General features: G+C 45.3%; 1 protein-coding gene across 1 annotated transcript in view; it reads left to right on the top strand.

The window, feature by feature from the left end:
• CACNA2D3 (calcium voltage-gated channel auxiliary subunit alpha2delta 3) overlaps positions 1–24272 on the top strand; it is a 924385-nt gene that overhangs the window by 704644 nt on the left and 195469 nt on the right. The window contains exon 18 of the mRNA XM_054481187.2: positions 21224–21307. Coding sequence (XP_054337162.2) covers positions 21224–21307 — 84 coding nt within the window. The remainder of the gene's footprint in view (positions 1–21223; positions 21308–24272) is intronic.

The raw sequence follows: 24272 nt of genomic DNA, 5'->3' as shown, positions 1-24272 counted from the left end.
ATCGTTACCACTTGTTAAACATTGAGGTATGGTTACAGACTAGATTTTGTTTTCTTGCTTTTTATAATTCCTTTGTATTTGAGAGCTTTATGAATTTTTCTTAGAATGTGGAGCCCTGAATAGGTCTCCTTTTCTTTTGCCCAACAGCGGATTGGGTTGAGATTTTGGTCATCCATCTGTCCCTACCTTTTAGAATAAAGGGACAGCTAAATTGATTTCCTTCCCCCAAGGAGGAGGTCTGGAATGTGGACCTGGTCAAACCGATAGGAAAACACAAAGGAGGTTCCCTTTCAGCAGCCACAGCAATGGCAGGGTTCCACAGAGGAGCCTCGGGCAGGCAAAATTTAGGACTCATTTCCATGAAGCCTGCATTGAAATTGGCCAAAAGCTGTTTGCTCTGTGTCTGCAAACCCAGGAGATGAGGAAGGATGCTGTAGAGTTTTCATTCTGGATGAAAATCTGCCAGTCACATGGGTCACATATGTGGGAGTGGATGAGATGGGAGGTAAAAATGATAGAGAGAAATTCACATTCATTCCTTCAACATACACTGGATGTTCACTATGTTATAGGCTTGAGCAAGCTGCTCAGAGATGTGCCCTGCCTCAAATAACTCAAACTCTAATAGGATGGATAAGATATGTGTATCAGTAACTGTGTACAGTAGAGAAGATGCGCTTTTTATTTGTTTGTTGTTGTTGGTATTAGTATATTTTTCTAACATTCACTGATTCCTTTTTATGGGACAGGAACTAGTCTAAGTGTTTCACATGTGTTAATGCTTTTAATCAGTGACTAACTGAATAGCAAGCCTAGGATATTATGTGCCTTGGAAAGGCCTAGAGGCTTAAGGAAAGGGTGAAGGCAAGGGGAGGTCCAGGTGGAAGATACATCTAGCAGCAGCCTGGAGTTGAAGTGAGGACAACTGTGAGTACTGGGCTGAGCAGCTGGGCTTCTCTAAGAGGAAGGTAAATATCCTCATGTTACAGACGGGAAGCTGAGGCACTGAGTCATAAGGTGACATCTCCCAGATCACATAACTAGAAAGTGCCAGAACCAGGACCCTTAACCCCAGTCAGTTTAGATGTACTAAGTTCACTCTGCTGTGTGGGTTCTTCAGGAAATGGGAGGCAGAGTGATTGGAGGGTGGGAGTGACTGGGATGCCTGGTCTTTGCAGCCATATGGACCAATACCAAGGTAATCATGTCAGAATCTGTCTAGACTTAACACTGTCCAGTAGGAATATAATGTGAGCCACAAACAGGAGCTGCCTATGTAATTTCAAATTTTCTAGGAGCCACACCTAAAAGAATACAAAAGAAACAAGTGAAATTAAATATAAGAATATATTTTATTTATCCCAGCATATCCAAAGTATCAGTGTTTCAATATATAATCAATATAGACATTATTAATGTGATGTTTTACATTCTTTTCATGCTAATCTTTGAAATCTGATGTGTATCCTACATGGCACATCTCAATTCAGGCAAGCCACATTGCAGGTGCTCAAGACCCACCTGTGGCTGTGGCTCCCATAAGGGACAGCACAGGTCTAGAGTGTGACCGGACATTTTGGACCCTTCTAGATAAAATGGGTTATAGGACCTCCTATTTCCTTAAAGTGAGTTAGAGCAGGCTCTATTGCCACCACTCCCCATCATTGTGCCATCCTAGAAGTCTGGGCCAACAGTCAGTGGCCAGTTAGCCTCCTCTGCTGTGGCCACCACCCCTCCCTCCCTCCCAGGCTGTAGCCTCTCCAGTGTCCAGGAGTGGAAGTGGGAGGTTGCCCAGAATTCAAGGGGCCTTGACTTGATTGCGAGGGCAGATGAGCTCCATAGTTTGGCCTGGAAACTCTGCCTATTCTAGCCATGTAGGTTCACCCCTACGCCATCTAGACTTCCGTAGACAAACTGTCATGGAGGCCAGTGGGTGGAAAGCAGTAGCCACGCTAGGTGAACCTGAGGTCTTAGGTCATCTAAATCAGAATGTTTTGATGCCAAAGCCATTTCTGTTGTTCTGGAAAACTCAGATGAACTCTTGAACGAGTTTAAATTTTCCTAACCCAAGAGTCCTCGCACCTCCGCTGGAATTTAATATTGCTGTTTCCACCACCAGCTCTCCACAGCCTGGGTTCCAGGATGGCACTAGCCTTTCCCTGTGTCACTCTGGACTCTCCTTGCCCCATTCCGAACATGGATTCTGCTTCTTTGTTCTTGTGGATTCCTGGGCAGTGCACGTTTGTTAATGGTTATAGATGGGCCCTCATGGAAGGTTATTAAATCCATGGATTGATACATGGACATGCTAATCAGTGTAAATGTTCTCACACTTTAGTCTTCTTGTATGGAACTAAGTGGACATCCCCCATGGACACATGTGAATATGTGTTAAATGCTAACTAGACAGTGCATATCAAACATCAGTTTAAATAAGGGTTTAAAAAGGTAGGAGCACTTCTAGAATCCAGCTGACTTAGTTCAAGCAATAGGCCATAGGAAGAGATTCTGTATAATTCCAAAGAATTTAGATGTGAAAGTCAAATGGAATTTTTCTTAACTATGCAATTCAGCAACTGAGGAAATAGCAGGTCCTTTCATCCGTTCCTCAGAAATCCCAAGCTCCTTCCTGCTCCAAATTCTCATGTTCAACTCTTCTTTACCTGAAATCTTGTCCCAGGTACACCTTTTACTGGCATTTTCTCATCCTCCCCTTCTTAGCTCAGATGTCACCTCAGAGAAGCATCGCTGCACCCACCCAGAGAAGCCATACTCCTCCATCACTCTCCATCACATCCCCTGCTTTAGTTTTCTAGAATCACCACTCTTGGAAAACGTCTATTGTTTAACTTCTCCCCTGTGGTCCTTTGTGAATAGCTGGGACTTTGCTACTACACAAAGGGGGTAGTCAGTAAATATTTGGTGAATGATCTGCAGGGTGTTTGAGTGATGCTGATGATTAGATATCTGAGTACCAGTTTCTTACAGTAAATGAGAAGAGCAGGTGACACACATTCATTCACCAAACATTTGTTGAGTCCTTGCTACGTCGGGTGCAGAAACAGAAATGTGGTTAGTTAAGCTCCCTTTTCTTTTCATCTCTCCTTATCCCCTCCTGCTTGCCTGCAAGCATTCATCAGATGTCCTTGAGTTCAGTACTATGCTAGTTAATGGAGACATAGAAGCAGGTAGAAGGAGATCTCTGCCCACAAGAAGCTCATCACACAAAGCAAGGGTTCCCTGGTGGTAAGAGGGACCAAGAGGAACTATGGGCTCACAGATGAAGTCTCTGCTTTTCCTTAGAGGAAGGGTGCCCTGAGATGCAGGAGGGCTTCCCAGAGGAGGTGGGGGAGGACTGCACTCAGCAGATACCCTACACTCTCCCCAGGATCACTGACCTCAGGCCAGACCAGGCATGACTTCTCTCTCTCATCTCAGGACCATGCATTCTGCCGGCCACAGCCTATGGGGGTGGGGGGATGGGGAGTTGGGCCTAGCATTATTCACAGAACTTTCGGTGGTCCCCAAATGCAGGGATCTGTTGCCAGCCTCCTGGACCCCCGCTCTCAGGCTGCTGCTGAACTGAAAGAGACTGCCCAGTAGGTGGCGCGCGGGCACCGCCGAGTACCCGGTCCCCATGCAGAGCCAGCCCCTGCCAGTGCACGTTCTCAGAACAGAGCCCAGGCGACTGCAACCTAGGCCTGGTCTGAGTCCATCTCGTTTAGTTTCAAAGAAGAATTAACAGAGGCTTAGTAAGTGTATCTGCTCAGAGGAGAGCGTTCTCTGAGAAAAAATAAACAAGACTGTGTGACCCCACGTAGCAAGCCTGTTCTTTTGGAAATACATCATTTGGTTTAAAAAAAAAAAAAAAGAAAGAAAAAGAAAACAGAGCCTTGTGTACTTTCTTCCTGATGGAGTTGGTGAGGGCACCGTCCGCACTGCCTGGTCTGGGCACAAGTGGACGCATTGCAGCGTTGAGGGGAAGGCTTACAACTCAAGTCAGCGGGTGCCTGGGTTTCTGGTGGGTGGGAGCTGCGCCCTTTCTGCAAACCTTTAGAAGTCAAACCCACAACTCCTGTGACTGGGTGTGTGCTTGGACACTCAAGGGATCGATGGGGTTTGGAATCAATCCCACAGGTATTTTTTTTATTATGGACAGGGTGCTTATGAATCCCCTTTGGGTGCCAGGCACCGCAGCACCCAGGCTACCAGGAGTCACGACACTGCCCCTCACCACGGGTCTCGGGCCAGACCTTGTGCCGAGAGCCCTGGGTGCCTTGCCTGGGTCAGTTCTCATTGCCTCGTGCATGGAGTGCTCACCACAGAGGGGTTGACTGTATGTGAAGATGCTCTATATATAATGATTTAAAAAATTAAATTAATAAATAAATACATATTTGAAGGGCAAAAAAGATATTCCCTGATGCTTAGGCCAAGGAATGTGTCAATCAGAAAGTAAATTTGGGTCAGTCTTCAGAAGAAAAACCAAGAAGACAGCTATAGATAATTACCCATCTCTGGGAGCCCATAGTTCTTCTGAGTCCCTCTTGCCAGCAAGGAACCCCTGCTTTGTAGGACAGTGTAGTTTCTTCATAAAATTAAGCTTATTCAACTGAAAGAATGTTCTTTAATCTTGAAGCTGTGTCCTCAGGTTATTTGACAAAATGCTAAGTTGGGCTGCAGAGCCTCCGTCAGCCTCTCCAGACAACATCCCCCTGGCCCTAGGATGCCCACCTGTATGGAACACAGCAATGACCCCTCTGATCTGGGCTGTGACTCTGGGGTCTGCTGAGTGGGGGACACTCACAGGAAATGGAGAGAGGGGAGGGGAGTCAGGCTGTGTGTTCACCCGTGTCGTCCGGGACTGGCTGTACCCCCTCTAAAGCCACATAAGCCTACTTCCCTCTGGGCTCTGGCACCTGCTTCTCCCTCTGGCCCTTCATGCAGATGGGTGGGAGCACCCCACTGTTTCTAACTTCAGGGTGCTGCACCATTTCCTGTCATTTCCTACACCCTGCCCAGGCCTTTCCAAGAGCCTCTTTACTAAATCCTCCTTAATTTGCCAGCTCGTGTATACCACGTGCTTCCTGCTGCAGCCCTGAGTGATACAAAGGTGAGAATACATGGAAGGTTTGTCTTTTATAGTCATTACTCTGCCAGGAAAGAAAGAGAGAAAGAAGAAAGGAAATATGGAAGAATGCAAAGAAAAGGAAAGGAGGGAGAGAGGAAGGAAGAAAGAGATGGAGGGAAGGAAAAAGAAAAAGGAAGAATGAGAGACCCTCTGTCCTTTATTGATTGATTCACTCATTATTTATCTATCTCCCATTGTAGTGGGAGTGGAGAATTTCCATATTCCCTTCCAATAAGCCCCCTCTTCTGCTCAAGTGATTAAGAATTGTTATCTGTTGCTGACAACCAGAGCAGCCTGACTGATCCAACCATGAATCCCAAAGTCTGGGAACCACTGCTGGGTGTGGCTCTGACCCCTGTTCTCAAGGAGCTCACAGTCTGACACCACCTCCTGCTGCCCTGTCACCCCTCCTTTGTAAAACTTTAGTCCTCTCAGCCTCCCCTTACCCCACAGAGGGGTCTGTCCCCATTCCTCAAGTCTTCTTGCATGGACCTTTGAGTCTGGGCTCCCCACGACATTGTAGAAATATCTTGACATATCTGCTCCTCTGTGCTGCAAGTAGCATGAAGACACTGATGAGACTGTGTTTTGTTCAGCTTTGTATATCCAAGGCCTGGTGGAGGTACTTGGCAAAGGAGGTGGAATGACAAATAAATGACGAGAGAAAACCCATGTATAGGAAATCGAGCACACGATGAAACAATATGTTATCAAGCACCACGGTTGAAAGTACTGACAAGAAGGAGAATTTATGAAAGGACCTGGTGTCTCCGTGTGCACTGGGTAGCTAAGGAAGGCTGCAGGGAGCTGGTTTGCAGCCTATAACTTTGAGGCCACAGTCCAGCACACTTGGGAGCAGCAGAAGGCCTTTCAGATAACCTGGATGAATTACTTGCTCATTTGTGTGTGACTGGAACACTTCCTGCCTTCCTTTTTCCTCCCATCTTTCCCTCCCTCACCCACTCCTGTCCTTCCCTCACTTGGCATTTGTCTGTTGAACACCTGTCATGTGACAGACACCCTATTAGATGCCAAAGATCTACTAATAAAATAAAGCAGATAGAATTGTCCCTTTATTTGGTGTTTTCGTTCTCATAGAGAAGATATGGGTTTTTAAAGTTCATAAATAAACTGATGAATAAAAATACTACATAATTTGGATAAGCTCGCCAAAAGAAACAAAGATCTGAGAAAGCAAAAAGTCGGGAGAGGTATCTGCCTTAGTTAGATGGTCAGGGAGACCCTTTCTTAAGGATGATGGTTTTTTTGTTTGTTTTTTGTTTTTGAGACAGAATTTCACTTTGTTGCCCAGGCTGGAGTGCCGTGGCACGATCTCGGCTCACTGCATTCTCCACCTCCCAGGTTCAAGCAGTTCTTGTGCCTCAGCCTCCTGAGTAGCTGGGATTACAGGCACCCACCTCCCAGGTTCAACCAGTTCTCGTGCCTCAGCCTCCTGAGTAGCTGGGATTACAGGCACCTGCCACTATGCCCTGATGACTTTTTGTATTTTAGTAGAAACAGGGTTTCATCATGTTGTCCAGGCTGGTCTCGAACTCCTGAGCTCAGCAAGCCGCCTGTCTTGGCCTCCCAAAGTGCTAGGATTACAGGCGTGAGCCACCGTGCCTGGCCAGGATGATGTACTAAGCTGAGTCCTGGGGGATGAGAAAAACTGTGGAGACTGGTCCAGGCTGAAGAAACAATGTGTGCAAAAACCCTGAGGCATGGGGATGGTGAATATGCCGGGTTCTGGAATCTGTTCATAGATTTAGGCCAGATTTTCAAAGAAGGGTAGGTGACCCACATTTTGTTGACAAATTCCTATTTGAGGCTGCATGTCGTGAAGTAGTTGCTGACACTGCCCCGTTTCCTCCACTCTGCTCTGACCATTCCTATACGTGTAGCATGGCTCATACCTGACAGCACCTAGGTGAAGGCTTTCTCTGGCTTCTGCAGTCCTGTCTTCTCAGGCATGCAGCAGACAAGACATGACGAGAAATTAGCATCCCTCAGCCAAAGACTGCCCTTCTTAGGTGGGGTGTCTCTGAGGTGTGTGTTTTACACTGCCTCCCGGAGTTCCCCGATGGGATTATGCCACAGTTGCCCATAGTGGTAATATGCCTGCCCCCTGTTGGCTGCCCTCCCATCTCTGAATCACTTTGCCATGTCCCTGCGGATATTTCCTGGGAATTCCTGTCAAATAAAAACTTTGCACTTGAATCCTGTTGTCGGGGACTTCTGAGAGAATTCAAGCCAAGACACCAGCAGGCTGATGTGTCTCTGCAAAAATTGATTTTCTGTAGACTAGAGCTTCAAATGCAGTTTTGAGTGCTCTCACATAGGCTTTTACATTAACACCATGGCATTGAGCATGCTTCCCATTCTGTTTCAGGACCCTGAGCATGTATTCCTAACACACCAGCCTGCTTGGAGAATCCACATTTGCTTGTAGAAGTACCCAGGAGCCTTGGCTTTATGCTGTTAATAACAGAGTAGGCACTTTAAGGAAATTTGATTTAGAGATAGGATTCTCAGCTGCTTTATTATTCGAAGAAAGGATTTGATGAGGAAAAGGCTTTTCTTTTCACTGGACACACTCTGACCTTTGTTCTACTAGATTAATGTCATATCTAGAATGCCCCATCTTGGATGATGAATTAGCAATAAAAACCTCATCAAAATGTAATTATAGGCAAAGTGTTGAATAATGATCTCTTAAAAATTCCTATAGATTTGTCTGCACCTCCTTCCCCTTGTGGGGGAAATGAGCCTCAGCTGCTAGCTACTAGCTTCAGCTCAGGAATGCAGACCCTAGCCCTATTGCGAGGCTGGGATGTGAGTGCTGGCTTCTAACATTGCCCAGTGGCATCTAATTGATCATTTGCTTTTCTCCCTGTGATTGATGCACATCTTTATATAATTTAAAGGACCATCTCACCGGGGGTAGGAATACACAGGAAGTGGGAGCCCAAGGCAGAATGAAACACTCTCCTCCTCCATCTGTGACAGCCTGCTGTGGGGAGAGAGTTATTAATTAAAATGTTAACTGCCCAGACAATAGCAGGCAGAACAGATTGGAGAAAGCCTGAGAAGCAGGCATTGCATTAGAACTTTCATAACTGCAAATTCCAGGAAAGTTTCTTCCTCCTTAAAATAGGAAACAGAGCCATCTGCCTCTAAGAGGAGACTTGACTGGGCTGCTTAAGTGATGTTAGGCTTTCCCAAAGAGCACATCTTGTTTGTCTCTGGGGAGATGGACTTGACTGAGAGATAACCTAGCCTTACCCTCACTCTGTTGCGGGCCCTGTAAAACCCTACAGCTGGATCTGACAGCAGAATATCCAAATGATCCCAACTGGGTAAATGCCCACATTCATTTGAATAACTGAAGAATTCAATCATTTGAATGCCAATGATTATTCCTCTGGGGGTTTACATTTTAGAAAGACCGTCCATCTGAATCCCCATGAGAGCATTAAATTGCTATCTAATTAGCAGTCCCAAATTATATATATTTAAAAGATAATTAAAGGTTTGAAGGCTGTTGGAATAACTGGTTATACATTTAAATGAATCACTAGAAATTTGTTGGTAATGTGTGGAGTTTTCTTTTATTTCTTGCTCCCCTCTTTGAAGTTCAGTAGACCCAACCTTGCGGGGTTAAGTCTGGTAGCAGTAAGATAAAGGCAGACTTTTTAAATTACTGCAGCTCAAACCTCCAAATAATTATAAACAGCTGTCATTTTTACATAATCCTAAATGATAAGACCCAAAGAATGCAAATAAAAATGTTGAGACCATGGGCTTTTTGGCACAATAATTTAATCCCTATCACACCACTGCACTGACCATTGTACTTCATTGAGGAATGTGCTCTAACCATTATACACTTAGGTGAACTTTCATCATCATGTGATAGGCACATCTATTTCCAAACACATCTCCCAGGTGCCATTTTTACATTCCCTGTGGAGGTTGCTAGGCAAAGGGAAACACTAATACATTTGGGATTTTGAGGCAAAGAAGGAGCTTGACTAAGCCAGGCAAGGTTTTTGCTGAAACTTCTTCTCAGCCTCACTTGTCCTTTTCTACTAGAGATGGAGTCTACCTCGTGCCTGCCCCAGTGGCCCCCTCCCTCCATTATGTAGCATGATAGGCTTGTCCCTGGGAGCATTTCTTTGGCCTGTTGCTGGGGTTTTTATTGGCTTGGCCACTTCTGTGTGCCAGCTAACCAAGGACAGAAATCCCAAATGACAGACTGACCTACCAGCTCCAACCCGGTAGCCTCTGGGTTCAGGTCTTAAATTCCATGCTTTTGATGTCTGTCTCTTCCTGGAAGGGCAAGGGCCTCTTGAGGAGCAAGTCAAGGGGACATTTACTGCAGCCACGACAGCTTCTCTCCTATGAATCCAATGACTATAATACCAAAGTACATAAGATCAAGGCAGGCAATTCACCCCAGGCAGAGCTGAAGCCCCACTCTGCAAGAGACAGATTTAGAACATCAGCTGGAAAGTAGATGCGCGCGCGTGCGCACACACACACACACATTACACACACACACACACACACACACACACACACACACACACACACACACTCCAAATTAGATCAGCAGCCCAAGGATCCCTCTGCTAAGGAATGCTCAAGCTGGATTTAAATTGGGACTGGGACCTGGCTTGGCAGAAATGTGGCCCAGCAGAAAGGATGGCCCATTGAGCTAAGCTGGATTCCTTGGGAATGGGAAATAGAAACAGAAGAAAGAGGAGAGAAGTCAGACCAAGGGTTTATCTGGAATATTTAGAAGCTAACAGACATCACAGAGTATTTTTACCTCTCCACAGTAAAGAAGTGTAGAGATTTTAGAAATGTATCCTGAGTATTAGAACCAGTTAAAATATTCTGATTCTTCCAAATGCCTGCTTCTCCCAAAGGGCCTCTCCTGGAGTTTCTGAGTCTCTAGCTGCACTCCAGGAAGAGGATCTAGTAGTAACTGGGAGGGGCTGGGACTTTTATCTGACTCCCAGGATTGCTGCAGGTTTTTCATGAATATAGGGTTGGACTCCCAAGTTAATGAAGCCCATGTTTATCCAGGCTCAAATACAAATATAAATATTATGTTCGTATATATTTAAAGGGAAGATTCATTTGAGCGTTAATGATTTGAAACTCAGCTCTGCTCAGTATGGAATTCTAGGGACCTGGTTAATGGTGACTATAGGTCACCTTGCTGTCATCCCCTTCCTGCGTCCTCAGGATACATCTCAAGTAGGCACTGGGCAGTGATTTCAGCTCCAGACTGGGAGGCTCACTAGTGCCTGTTTCTCTATGGAGCAGAGCAGTCTCTGAGGTCAGATTCTGGGGCTGAAATTCATCCAAGCTACTTAACCTTCCTGACCTCAGTTTCCTCCACTGAAAAATGAGAACAAAAAAATAGTACTCCATGAGACTGTGATGAGGGTTAAATGAGTTAATGTTCACAAAACGTCTAGAACAGACCGAAAACATAGGTCATTGTTATGCATGTGTTTATTAAATGACTACATAGACTAATTTGTTCATTCACTCAGTCCACTCATTCATCACATATTCATGGGAACCTGTTCTTTGCCAGGCACTGTCCTAGGCATGTGGTCCAATGGTGAACATGAAATAGTCTTTTTACCAAAGATGCTTAGGACCTAGTGGGGGAAACAGGCAAGTAAGCTAATAATTTGCAGTACACTGTGATGGCTGTGGAGATAGGGCCATGGGAGGCTGAGGAGAGTATGGGAAGGACTTGACCTGACCTAGCCTGGCCAGGTCAGGACAGACTTCCAAGAGGAGTTGAAATCCTGAGGGGTTAGCAGAAATTGACCACCACCCTAAGTTGGAGTGAAGAGAATTCAGAGCACATGGAGTGGCATGTGCAGAGGCCTGAAGGCAAGAATGATGATGACCTTTTTAGCAGCCAGCTCAGTCTAGCTGGGGAGTACAGTGAGAGGCAGGGAGTGGCGAGAAAGAGGCCAGAACAGCAAGCAGAGGCCAAGTCACAGGGACTTGTGGAATTCTGGGCTGTTGGGTGCCATCATCTAGTGCATGAGGAGCTATGATGATTCCAGCCCAAGCAGTGATATGATCTGATTTGGGTTGTAAAAGAATCCCTCTGGCTGGACCCTGGAGAATGGATTGGAAGGGTTAGAGTACAGGCAGGGAGACCGCTTAGGGGATGCTTGCTTGTATCAAGGGCAGAGCTATCACAGTGACTGACACTAAGCTGATGGCAAGATTGATATGATCCAATTCCAACAGACATTTTGAAGATAGAAGCAATGGACATGGTAGCTTGATGGGTGCTGCTTGCTTTGCCTGGCTCACTGCCACTTTCTCTGATTATACTCGCCCATTCCAGCTCCTGCCTGTGTTTCCATGGTCACAGGCAAATATAAGACCCAGAGACCTCAGCCTTGCAAGGGACATTTGGCTGTCATCTGAGTTATGAATCACATCAGAGCTCTCTTGGGTTTATTCAGACCAGCATGCATCCAGAAACATTTTTAAAAAGATATCACTGTAATTGAGAATCACACACACACAAAATCAAAACTGAGTATTTTGCTGGATCACCTGTCCAGTCGAGAGGATGGACCAATGATGGACAAGAACCAGCTCAGTTTGGTAGTTGGAACACGGCTGGGGCTTAGAGTATGTGTGTACAAAGTGGCCACATGCATATTTATACTGTAAAAGCACAGTATCCTCGGAGGGTTGCAGAACAAGGGCCACCCCAGTTGAGAAAGGAGAGACTCAGCTGGAAGGATCTGGGAAATTTCTTTCATGGAAAAGATGGCCACAAAGATGGAGCCCTTCATGTCTTTTCTTCCTTCATAAGTATCTTAAACAATTTTTAGCAGGAAAAGCAAAACAAAATAAAGCTATTAAACCAAGCATCTCCCTAAATAAAATTACATACACACACACACACACACACGTGCACACACACACACACACCTGATGAAGGCTCAGCATTCTGATGTTGGTTGTTGGTTGATGCTATTACAGGCATAAATCAGGTAATGGCAGTTGGCTTGGAAGAAAGAATTTCTTTCCCTCTTGCCTGCATCCCTTTATTAACTTCACTTGCAAATTCACTGCCAGCTTCCTGCCCTGCTTGTCGTTTAGCATAAAAACCTGAAGTTGAAGGCTCTCTCTGTTCCTCAGCCATCTCTGAGATGGTGAGACTAGAGTCCACTCCCCAGGGACTAAGTTAAGGAGAGGCATTGGAAATGGGGTGACAGGATATGAGTCAATGGGCCCGAACTACTGACCACAGGAGGAAAACCAACAACAGAGAGAACTCCCTCTTCCGTGATGGTTAGCCGCGGCATCGTTCGAAAGTTAACATTTTGTAGTGTTGATGGATACTACTTTGAGATTTTACTTGAGTGAATAAAGAAAGTCAATGTTTTTGCAGTTTCAAAACTAGAATCAATTAGTTGTCCCTAATTGTACCTCATATTCAAATCCCTAAATGTACCTCATATACCGGTCTGATGGCTCCACATACCCAAGAGTCTTTTGATATGGTCAACTGCTCAAAGGAATAATGTCAAAGAAAGTTCTGTAAATTTTTTAAAAAGTTACCTGCCAAATGTCACAGACATACTTTCAAATTATAGAGGTCCTCTTTTTTACCCTGCATATTCTAATGACACAGCAGTTTCTGAAAACTTTTATGAACTTGGCTTTGGAGAAGGCATATATCCATGTTCGGGAACTCAGTGCAGCCCTGTCTGAAATTTATTTTGAGTCTGTCTTGCATCTAACTTTTGTGGAGGAGACTTTAGAGACGGTTTTGTTTGCCTCTAAGTGCTCCAGCTCGTCAGAGCAGATGCCCCCGGGTGCCCACATGGATCTTTATTTTGCATGCCCGTCTGTGTGTGTTCCTTCCTCTTTGCCGAGGAGCATTCTTTTCTCAGCGTCACTCCTTTACCTACAGCAGAGGTCTGGAGTTGCCACTCTCCCTCCCTGCTTTCAGAGTGCCCTGTTCTCTGTCCCATTGCTGGCACAAAAGGTTCCTCCCAGCTCAACTACTCAGCACTATTTTGATTTGTATGTCTAGCTTGCTGTTACAAGACCAACTGGCTTTTTGAGAATGGGAGCTGAAATCCAGCCTGGGTGTGGTAAGCGTGTTTGACCTACAAAAACGGTGGTGTGCTAAGCCGCCTCCTCCCCACACACAGTGCTGTGTGTGACTCATGGCTACCCAGAGGACACTGATTAAGATAAAGGTCATTCAGGTTTTCAAAGCAGCCTGTTAATTGTTGTTGTTTTTTTAAAAAAATACCAAAGCTGTTTTAGTTTTACAGCGATCAAAAGGATTTTGTAATCATACTAAGAGAGCACATACAACTTTTCATCTTTGAGATGCTTAAAAACATTAATTAATAAGAGCACAGTACCTTTTAGAAAAAGGAAAGGGCTTGTTGTCTTGACATGCCCCGTTGCCTCCTTCCCACCTTCCTGCTGGTTTTTGACACACCCTCATGACCCTTTTTCTCTGCAGTATATCTGGGCTTCTCATCTTTCCATGGCATGTAAGATTGCATCTCCGAATAGAGGCTCACTGGCATTTTTCTCTTGGCATAATGTCTATGTCATCCCATTGGGCATCTTGTCTAAAGAAGTCTGGGCTATCGGGGAGTCACACATCCAAGAAGACAGCACCATTTTGGTGGAAATCCAAGCTGAAATGATATCCTCCCATACCACAAGGGTTCCCTGAGGCCCTGAGATGGATATTGGTGAAACTGAGTAAGATATTGTAAGTTGGGCATCAGCGTATTGCTGCTTAACTCACTGCAGCCACTCAGTTTATTGTAGGTGTTCTTTTTTCTTTTCCAAGACAGTCTCTCTCTGTCGCCCAGGCTAGAGTGCAGTGGCGCGATCTCAGCTCACTGCAACCTCCGCCTCCCAGTTTCAAGCAATTTTTGTGCCTCAACCTCCAGAGTAGCTAGGACTATGGCACACACCACTGCGCTCAGCTAATTTTTGTGTTTTTTGGTAGAGATGGGTTTTTGCCGTGTTGGCCAGGCTGGTCTCAAACTCCAGACCCGCCTCAGCCTCCGAAAGTGCTGGGATTACAGGCCTGAGCCACTGTGCCTGGTCTTGGCCTAGGTGTTCTTAATCTAACACTGCTTCTCCTATCCCTGGCCACCAAGCTCAGTTTCAGGGCAGGCCAAATGAGTCAGCTGGTAACAGAGACAAGACCGGCTAGTGGGATTTGACTGCCAATGTGATTCTGTGACTGTTAATGGGTCTTCTGGGTCCAGTCCCATCAGCAGTTGCCACCTGAACCAAGGACCTCCATTAGCCAGGAGAAGAGCACCTCAGGTGAGGCAGTGCCGAGGGCCGGTGACCACCAAACCACAGGCTCAGAAACGAGGTTGGGCCAGCTGCACCAGGATGCTGCTGCCTGTCAGCCATGTCACCACGTGACCCGCCTTTCCAGGGTGCTGCGTTTTCCCATCTCTGAAGCAGTTATCCCTCACCTGAAGTTGTGAAAATGAAACGAGACACGTACCGCTGTTAGCACAGAGTCTGGCACAAGAAACATTCACCCTCATGACGAATGATGGGAAGTGCAGGGGGAAACTGCCCAGCGGGGGAATAATCGCTTTTTTATTCTTTTCTAAAGGCAGTCACTTGGAAAGCAGAACAAGATTAGCTACTACATTTTATAAATTCCTTGTTAGGAAAACAATGAACTTTGAAAAGTGAAAACAGTAACTGATTCAAAGTACTTTTACCTTTGGGAAAGAGAGCAGAATGGCAGGTGAGGATGCCGGTATGGTGTTAGTAAGGGCAATTATACTTTTCACTTTGTATACTTTTCATTATTTTCCAAATTTTCAACAATGAGCAGTTATTACATGGATAAGAGGGGGAAAGTAAGGAAACAACAAATGCTCAAAGTACTTAGATTGTGACTCTCTCAAGGTACTTAGATTGTGACTTCGTGCCCCCCCCCCCCCTTCCCGCTGCTGATCCCCAAGGGAGTAGGGGCTGACAGAGACCACTGGGGCTGCCTTTCCCCGGGGCCACCTCCTCTGAGTCTGTTGCAACCAGGGGCCTTGATGTGCAGCTGGCAACATGGAATCAAAGGGGAGGAGGCCCTCACTCTGCCACAGGCCCCTCTGGCCTTCGCCTTGACCTTGAGACAAATCAGCTCCAAGTCAGGTCGAACAGCCTCCTTAAGGAATAGGGCTGTTTATAAACAAGATACTGTTATGAACTCCCTTTACCTGTGAAGGAACTTCCTCCTTAGGGGTGAGCTGCATGGGGGCAGGGGCTGCTGCATCTCATCAATCAGTATCAGCCATTGGTACTGGCCGAATGGGCGTGTTTTCAGGCCATATTTATTAAGACACAGGATGTGCTGGTCTCCTTGCTAAACCATGTTTATACCCATTTGCTTCTTAGTGCAGCCCTGTAAGCTGAGTGCCTGTACCTCCATCTTACAGATGAGGAAAATGAGTCACAGAGACATGCACACCTAGCCCCAGACCACACAGCATGTAGAACTGATTAGAATCAGAGTCTGACTCCAGGACCCTGGCTTTAAGCACCCTTCTAAATGGGTTCCCTTGATGAAGCCTGATTCACTGGTAGTGAATTGGGATCAACAACATGAGGATGGGAGCTCATTCTCCCTAGGTGCTTTTTCCATGCCCTCCAAGGCTTGCCCAGGCCTGGCGCAGAGCCTGAGAAATATTAGGTGTCCAGCAGTATTTTGGAATGTGTAGGTGAACAAATGAGTGAATGAGGGAAAGAATGGATGAGTGAGTGAAGGAATGAAGTGCCCTGTGGCCATTGGTCCTTATCTCTTGCATATGGAGGAGTAAGGTGTACCTACATCCCTTCTCCTGAAATGGTCCCTTGAGCCTCGGGGAGAAGAGAAGACACAGGGCTTTAGAGGAAGTGGTAGAGGTCTTCACCAGCTGAGGACTGCGGCTGCCTGGGAGAGAAACATCTGCCCCAGATAATCGCTTGCTGTCATCCCTCGGTCTCATACCCCATGTCCAGATGGCATTAGCTTTGGGCAGAGTTTCTTCCTCTCCAGTTGGGGATCTCCCACCCCCATTCCCTTCCTTCCTGTTGGAAGCATGGAGTGGCACATATGGATTATCAATTATTAGCACACACAATATTTGTTCCACAGAGGCTGCATGGATGTGTACAGCTGATTTCCTCTGGCCTTTCCCAGAACACAGAAAGAGCAAAGGGGTTTTGTTGTATTTAAATCAACATGGCCATCATCTTGGCCCAGCCCATTGTGCTTCCAAAGTCAGTCTGTAGGTAATGCAAAAGGGTGCTGGTATCCAGACCATTAAATATGGCCAGGAAGGCTCTGTGCTGCAGGCAAGTCCTGGTTCCAGCTTGCTCCTCAGATGAGTGCCCTCTCGTCCCATCCTGCTAGGCCAAGGGCTTGTTTGTGTGTTCCCCACATCTGGCCTTTATTTGAAACTCCACCTCAAAGTATTTCATAGCACAGAATATCTTTCCTTATTAAATTCTCCCCCACAGATTTTTTTCATAAAACAGGCACCAAAAACTACAAACCTACCTGTGGCTCTCAAAGTATCTGTTTATAAACCTTTGGAAACCGTTTGCAATTAGTTAATCACATTTTCAAAGGAAGTTACAGATTATAGATACACTAACAAATGCTATACATGATGCTTAGGCCCCGGTAACCAACTCCTCATGCAGAAGAAGAAGTGGTGGAGCCGAGGGACCTGGGATTTGTCCCCTTTTAAAACTGCATGGGAGAAGGGAGATTGGGCATGGGAGTTGGACATTTGAGCATTTAGTTCTTTTTCTGTCACTCATGGGGGTGAGGGTCGATGGGGAGTAGGCAAGGAGAGATCAACTGTGCCCAGACACAGTCGTGTATCTTGGAAAATAGTGAGGCATTTTATAAATCACATGTTCCTCAATAATCACAGAAGCACCAATGTTTGTGAATACTTCACATAACATGTACTTTAAAAGCCATTCATTTGAAAAGAAAAAAATAAAGGCACTAAATATATACAAGTTGGAATTCTGTTGACTACTCAATGCTTAAGATCTAAGCCAGCTTTAAAAAAAAAAAAAAAAAAAAAAGACCTTTAAAAGGGAAGGGGGATAATATGGAGGTAAAGTATTGATACATGAAACATTCAAGGATTTCAGGTACAGCCTGATCCAAGTGTACACACCACATTTTCAGGACTCTCTTCATATCTTTTCTCTGCTTTCCCTGCACTGGCTTCATGCCCAGGAAGACTCTCTCCAAGTAGTGGCAGAGATGGCCATGAGCTATTCCAAGCTCCCATCCTGGCACCTTAGCAACACCTCTTTTCCTGGATAAATCCAGGAATGCATCCCAAATTGAATCTCTTGAATCTCATTTGAATTTGCGTGGGTTATGTACCCACCTCTGAACCAGTGACATCCTGGAGTGATGTGGGCCTCCCCCACTGATCAGGCCACGCAAAGGATGGTTGTACCTTCACTAGAATTATGCTTAATGGGAGTTGTGCCCAAGGAGTTCCCTACAGGAAAACCGAGGTGATTAACCTGGAAAACGTGGGGAATGGGTGGTGGCAGGCCAAAGCATGGGAACCTTCCTAACAGAGCGCCACTCGCTGGCCTTTTAATGTAGTTTCTTAGTAGGGGAAAAGAGAGGTGGATTTAGGCTTAGTACGTTAGAGTTGTCTCATAGCTCTTGGCCTGTTATATCTATGCAACAGCCCACTGACTTTTCCTTTTCTCACTCAAATTAATAACTCTGCTGCATGACTGTTTATATTCTAAAGGAGCTTATTCTCTAAAAAAGACCCAAATGAAAAGTGTTTCATACCCATTTTACATACCTGGCTAAGCAGACATTGTAGAAGGGCATTCTTAAACTGTGTTCCAGAGGAAGTATCCCTACCCCCGATCTGTATCTTGCCATTAAATTAGACTATAGAGACTTGCTGGAATATGGTGGCTCATGGGCTAGTATGATGGGAAATCTTTTATTCCATCACTCTCTAATCATTCCAAGTATCTTGAATACCTTTTAGGTGAAATGTACTGTATTTATTGAGAGATTATAAAAAACAAGTAAAGACATTTGGGGAGGATCAGAAGTCAAGAATTCTCTGCTGATTCCACCTTTGCCAAATACCATCTAAAATGACTTGGGTTCCTTAGCACAAGTATGAATTTTTCTGCCAGGAGAGTCTTCAGTTCAAACTCGTAAGCTACACACCAAGTAGAGACATATGAATGTGATTGTCTGACACCATCATAGTCAACAAACAGCTTCTGTCTGCCTATGGTTTGCAGAATGGTGACCAGTAAAATTATTGAATGGTCTTCTTCATTTCAGGAAAATGAGATATTAGCCAATTTTATTCAATGAGCCTGTGTCATTCCATGAAATGCATGACTCTCAGGAATCTTACTAGCTGAATATTAAAAGATTTTACTGTGTCTGGGAATGTGTTTGCCATTTTACGTACAATATTTCATTTAATACTCTCAACCTTCCTTTGCCATGGAGGTACTATTGTTTTTACCCATTTTGCAACTGATGAAGGAAGCTTGGAGTAGCTGGATACCTGGCTCAGAATCACACACCCAATGTGATGTGAGTGGTGTGACACGGCAGAGCCACTGTGACCTTCTCCTCTGAAAAAGACACGGGGACACTTTTTTTGAGGACGAAGGAAGATTTGTTGCTCTGGAGCTTGTAGTCTTTTTTCAAAGCTCTTTAACAGTGGTTGAATAACATGAGGCTTAGACATGAAAATTTAGACAGAGACTGGTGGTGGGTGGAGTGTCCTCTACCATACTAGCTATGCAATCTTATTTAACTTGTGATTTAATTTATTTAACTTGTGAGAACCTGTTTTCCCAAATGCATTATGGGCAATAAATTGACCTTAAAGAAGCAGAATTAAGAAGGATAAACTACAAGTAAGTCCTTGGGAAAGAATGAAGCACTGTTTAATTGACTTTGTATCTTTAGTGCCTTGCACTTAGTAGGTGTACAATAAATGTACATTGAATAAATGAATAAAGAAGCCCTTTGAAGTGACCAAAGAAAGAACCTCCTCAAAATAGACAGTTTAGATCCGGCATCAGGCTACCCAAGAAATTATGAAAGTTCTGCCTGTGAAGTTCAGGATCTGGGCTGTGTGAGTTTCTGGGATACCTAATAGTTCTCAGTAATGGTTCTTAGGTAACAGAGGTCCAAAATGACTGTCTGACTCTTAAGTCCTCAGGGGGACACGACTATCCCTCCCCCGCACTCCTCCACACTGAGGGGCAAGGCACTGCTGCTGACAACTCTGGTTGACCTCGTTCCTGTTCTTTCTGTTCAGCCCAAGACTGAATCTCACAAGGACCAGGGCTTCCATGCACACAGAAACTTTCCTTAACAAGATCCAACTGCTAATCTGCTATTGTTTACAGCGGCTTCTGAGGGAACCACTTTCCTTGCCCTTCATCTGGAGTGGATCTGATGTCATAAAACTGACCGTGAATGTCTGTTAATTGAAAACCTAAGAGTAGTGGGGTGGGCTCACCGTTGATCAGGGTGGTAAGAGCCCACTGGCCATAGGAGGCTAAGCACCATCCTAGGTAGTGGTGAGGAGGGGGAGTCTCCAGAGAGGTCGCAGAGTTCCTGTATTGCAGTTGGCAGGTAAGAAAAGAGTGCATGTGTGGACACTTGGCCCTGTTTGGCACCACAGTGGTGCAAGATCGACCCCTTCTGGCCCTCCCCTCGTCCCCGGGTCAGTTTACACTTGTCTGGTTCAACATATGGGTGGCAGTTTTCTCCTTCATGCCCAGTGTGGCCTCAGCACCTGTCTCCATAGTAGCTGATCAGTGTCCAAAATGGCAACCTATGGTTTTGGGGTCTTAAAACACTTAGACCGACCCTGTATCTCACTTAGAACCTTCCAATTAAATCAAAAGATGACCAAGCTGGAGAGAAAAGTGAAAAAGAAAGCAGTATACATGCATATATATTTTTCCAGTGTGCCATTAACCATATCTGATGAACGTGTAAAGGGGTTGCTAATCCTTAGCCTGCAGCAGAGGGCAGACTTTCCTACATTATAAACACCCCACAACCAGCATGAAAGGCCTCAAGACACAAGAATGTCCAGACACAAGAACGTCCGGTCGATAAAATGGTAGGCTTGCAGGGTGACTAACACCAGTGATTTAGGGGAGAAAACTAAAACCACTTCCCCAGTTATTCATGCACTCATCGGCTTTTCCGGAGAAATGCCCTAACAGCCATTACATCTGGCTGTGATTCCCAATACCCTCATCTACTCTAGGTAAAGGAGCCATGCTTAGTTCAGTACTGCTGTGGCCAGTGTGACAGCAAACAGATGGTTCTGTGTGTCTGCAAAATGCCACCAGCATGCTGAGCCCAGCCCCAGCTGTGGCGATCAGTGCTTTTGCTTCCTAGCTAAGGAGTACGGGTAGGTTTGAGACAAAAGGTAGAGGAGGGAGAATTATGAAGTATAGGGGGATATGACTAGATGTTTTGGTAAGTGTAAGTAAGAAGCCCTTTCTTGTATCACGGATTGAGTTTTAGCAGCTTTGGGATACACACACACACACACACACACACACACTATTCAATGGGAAGACAAATCCAATTGCTAACTAGTCTGCTATCGTTTACAGAATTTACATTGTTTACATGTATACCATATATGTGTATACACACACAAACACACACACACACACACCATTCAAGGAGGGGACAAATTTTCCTTTGGATCTGGTGTTTTGGAAACCAAGAAGTCTACAAGGTAAATTCATATCAAGCAAAGAGTTAACTTTTCTACTCCCAACTTGGAGCAAATGTTTAGAGGCATCTGACCTTGGCTTTCCTGTCATTAAAAGTCCCTAGGACTGTCACCCTGCTGGGCTTCTCACCCTCATCAGTCCACTCCCAAGCCCTGTCCGTGAAACAGGACTTGGGAAGGTAAAGATTGCCCTGGCTGATGACTTCACGGACTTTTGTTTTTCTTTTCTTTTTCTCCTTCCCCTTGCTAGTATGAAGAAGGAAAAAAGCGAAGGAAACCTAACTATAGTAGCGTTGACCTCTCTGAGGTGGAGTGGGAAGACCGAGATGATGTGGTAAGTGATTTGTTTTCAGGCCTCATGGAGAAGAGCTGCATTGTACCCACTTCTGTACCTGGGGGCGATCCCAGGAGTTGGCCAAGAGACCCACTGAAGGGACACCTGGCTACCAGAGGGACGTGGAGACAATGGGCCTTTGTACCATGTTTGGAGTTTTATAACTCTTCAGCCGGTCAGTCGGACCAGTTGCAGACAGACCAGCCACCCCAGCTGCTTGTGCAGTCTGCTAAAACCATCCCCCGGTGGACGCTGGTCCCCTCTGCAGCTGATGACTCAGCCTTCTTCCCAGTGCAGAGGATGGCCCCTGACATCTTCAGTGGAACCTGGCTGGGCAACAGCAGGCTCTGCCTGGTGCAAAGTCAGGGTGCCTGCAGGCCAAGCAGGCAGGTTCCTGGGTAGCAAGAATTCACCTGTCAGGACCTCATTGGCACAGCCCTTGTTTTCAGAGTACAGCCCAGGGCTCTGCAGGCTCACTTTTCTCCTGCTTGGTCGGCTGCCCATTTCCTGTACCTTCCCAGCCTTTCATTCTGCTCTGGCCTTGCTGCAATTGCACCCCATGCTTTTTCCCCACATATATTCAGCCTATGGTGCTCTATCAAAAGCTCTTCTTATACCCACAACTTAACCCTGTCAGGTCTTCTTGGTACTTCCTCAATAAATCAGATTTGTTAGACACGGCTGCCTTTGTGTGAATCCAGGTGGACTCTCCTTAATTAAATCATAACTTCCCCGGTGTTTCCATCTGGGTCCCTACTCTTCACTTTTTCTTAGAGTGTCTCTGTGCTGAGGCCACGTTTCTCTGCCCTACCCTCCCAGATTCGTCTAGGGTCCTTTCTTAAGTTCCACTGTTGAGTTAGCATTGTTTCCATCTCTCACTGCATCCTGCTCTCCAAAGGGATGTTGAGGAGAACCATTCGAAAGCCCAGACTGGGTTCTCATGCCTTCCAGAACATGGGGCCAGCATCACAGTGCTTCTGCTGCAGCTTTCCTTCTTTCCACACCCTCTGCACTTTGTCACCAGCTCAACTAGCATAAATCTCTCATTTTCATCCTTGCCCGTAAAATGTGAGAGCCATACCTGTTTTAGAAATTTAACCTCTTTTCTTCTTCATCTGCACTAAGTCTACTTAAACCCAAGTTTATACAAAATAACTTTGCCATTTGATAAAAGCTCCTTCCTCCTCCATACCCTTTTCCCCGCAAGCCAATGAGCTGACGTAGTGTCAGCTCAATAGCATGGTCAAGTTTTCTATCTTCTTATTCCTTAAACACTGTCACAAGGATCCGGTCAGTTCTTAGGATTGTCCTGCACCTAATGTGCCCACCCTGGCTTAGCGCAATTGTGAGAAGTGCCGCTCAGGTGTTAGACTCCTGCCAGGTTCAAATCCCACCTTCGCTGCTTGCCGGATGTTTGTCTTGGGTGGGTGATTATGCCTTTCTAGATTTCAGTTTTATTTTGTGTTCTTTGTTTTATTTTTCCCCAAGAAAATGAGTGTGATGGCAGTTGTCCCCACCTCATAGAGCTGTTCTGAGGATTAAATGGATTAATAGATTGAAAAACAGAGAAGTACTTGCACCGTTCTGGGGAGTGAGTAAGCATTCTACAAGTGGTAGCCATTGTTAGTATTATTCTGACCTCATCAGTCCTCAGGGGACCCTGTCATGGATGAATGTCCTGTAGATTTACAGTTGCTATGAATCTTCAGAGGGGACTTTCCATTGTTGCCCTTCCTCTTCCTTCTTCACTTTATCTGTTGATTTATTTTTGTTTGTTTGCTTGTTTGTGACCTCACTGAATCGTCTCCCTTTTTGCATGCTACTTGAAGAGATGTATGACTCAGCTCACTCCAGTCATCACCTGTGCCCCAGCTAATATTGAGTGAATGTCTCCTTTAGTAATCACAGTTTGGGAACACTTTGTATCTCCTCATCCTAGTTTCCTTTCTCGTTGGAGCTGCAGGAATCGGATTCGCAGCCTCACATGTGTGTTCTTCACCTCCGCATGACTCCCAGGACTGCGTTCTGTCTGTCCAACTTCAGAGTTCCCACATCTCAAGCAAGTCCAGTGCTTTTGTTCTGCACAAATTGGTCTCTGGTCATGTCTTTGGTTTGAGTTTCTTATCTTGTTGCCTTGGGGTATGGTGCATTTGAAATGTGAATTCCTTCTCTATCAACATATTTGACTTGGGAAAAGCTAAACCACCATTTCTCTCCTGGGGATTTGCACATCACTAATTGGAGAATTCTGGACTCTACAGAAAGCGTCATTGTGAAGTCTGCACAAAATCTCACATATCCATGTGCTAGGCCTTGGGGTTTGCACCTGAGTAACAGAGGACAGGGTTTAGGTCGAAATCTAGGAAAGACCATGTAAGCACAGCCCACTGAGGAAGAAGCAGTAGAGTCTGCCCGGATGCAGAGAACTTCTTGGAAGGTGAGTTCTACTTCTCTAGGAAGTAGGCTCCTGAATTTAATAACCACAGTTATAACCTGCATACTTCCGAAAATGAAGTAAGTTCATATATACTGTTAAAATGCATATAAAATAGACTGGCTAAAATTAAAAGAAAAAAAGACAACAATTTAAAACTATTTATAGCAGTATGAGCAGGACTTCTGTCCCACTCTGCAGGATGAGTTAGGCATCAGGGTAGGAATACAATAAGTAGGGCAGATCTTTGGCGGACCCATGTGCCAGCAGGGGATTTTGAGACATGCATAGCCCAGTCTGAATCGCCCTCTGGGAAGGGAAAATTATCTTAAAAATAACGTTTATCCTTTGGTTATAAATTCTCAGAGATGGCACAAGGAATTGAGGGTGACTTTTTTGTTTTGTTCCTATTAACTTTCAGTCATTCCCAAGCTTTCCACACTGAATGTGATTATATCTATTAATAGAAAAAACTCATAAAAATAATAACTGCCGTATATTAGCTCTTCCTGTACACCAGTACCATTCTAA

The sequence above is a fragment of the Pongo pygmaeus genome, chromosome 2 (assembly GCF_028885625.2).
Source record: "Pongo pygmaeus isolate AG05252 chromosome 2, NHGRI_mPonPyg2-v2.0_pri, whole genome shotgun sequence".
NCBI classification, from domain to species: Eukaryota; Metazoa; Chordata; class Mammalia; order Primates; family Hominidae; genus Pongo; species Pongo pygmaeus.
Note: the sequence above shows the minus strand (reverse complement) of the source record. Positions and strands in the feature narration are given on the sequence as shown.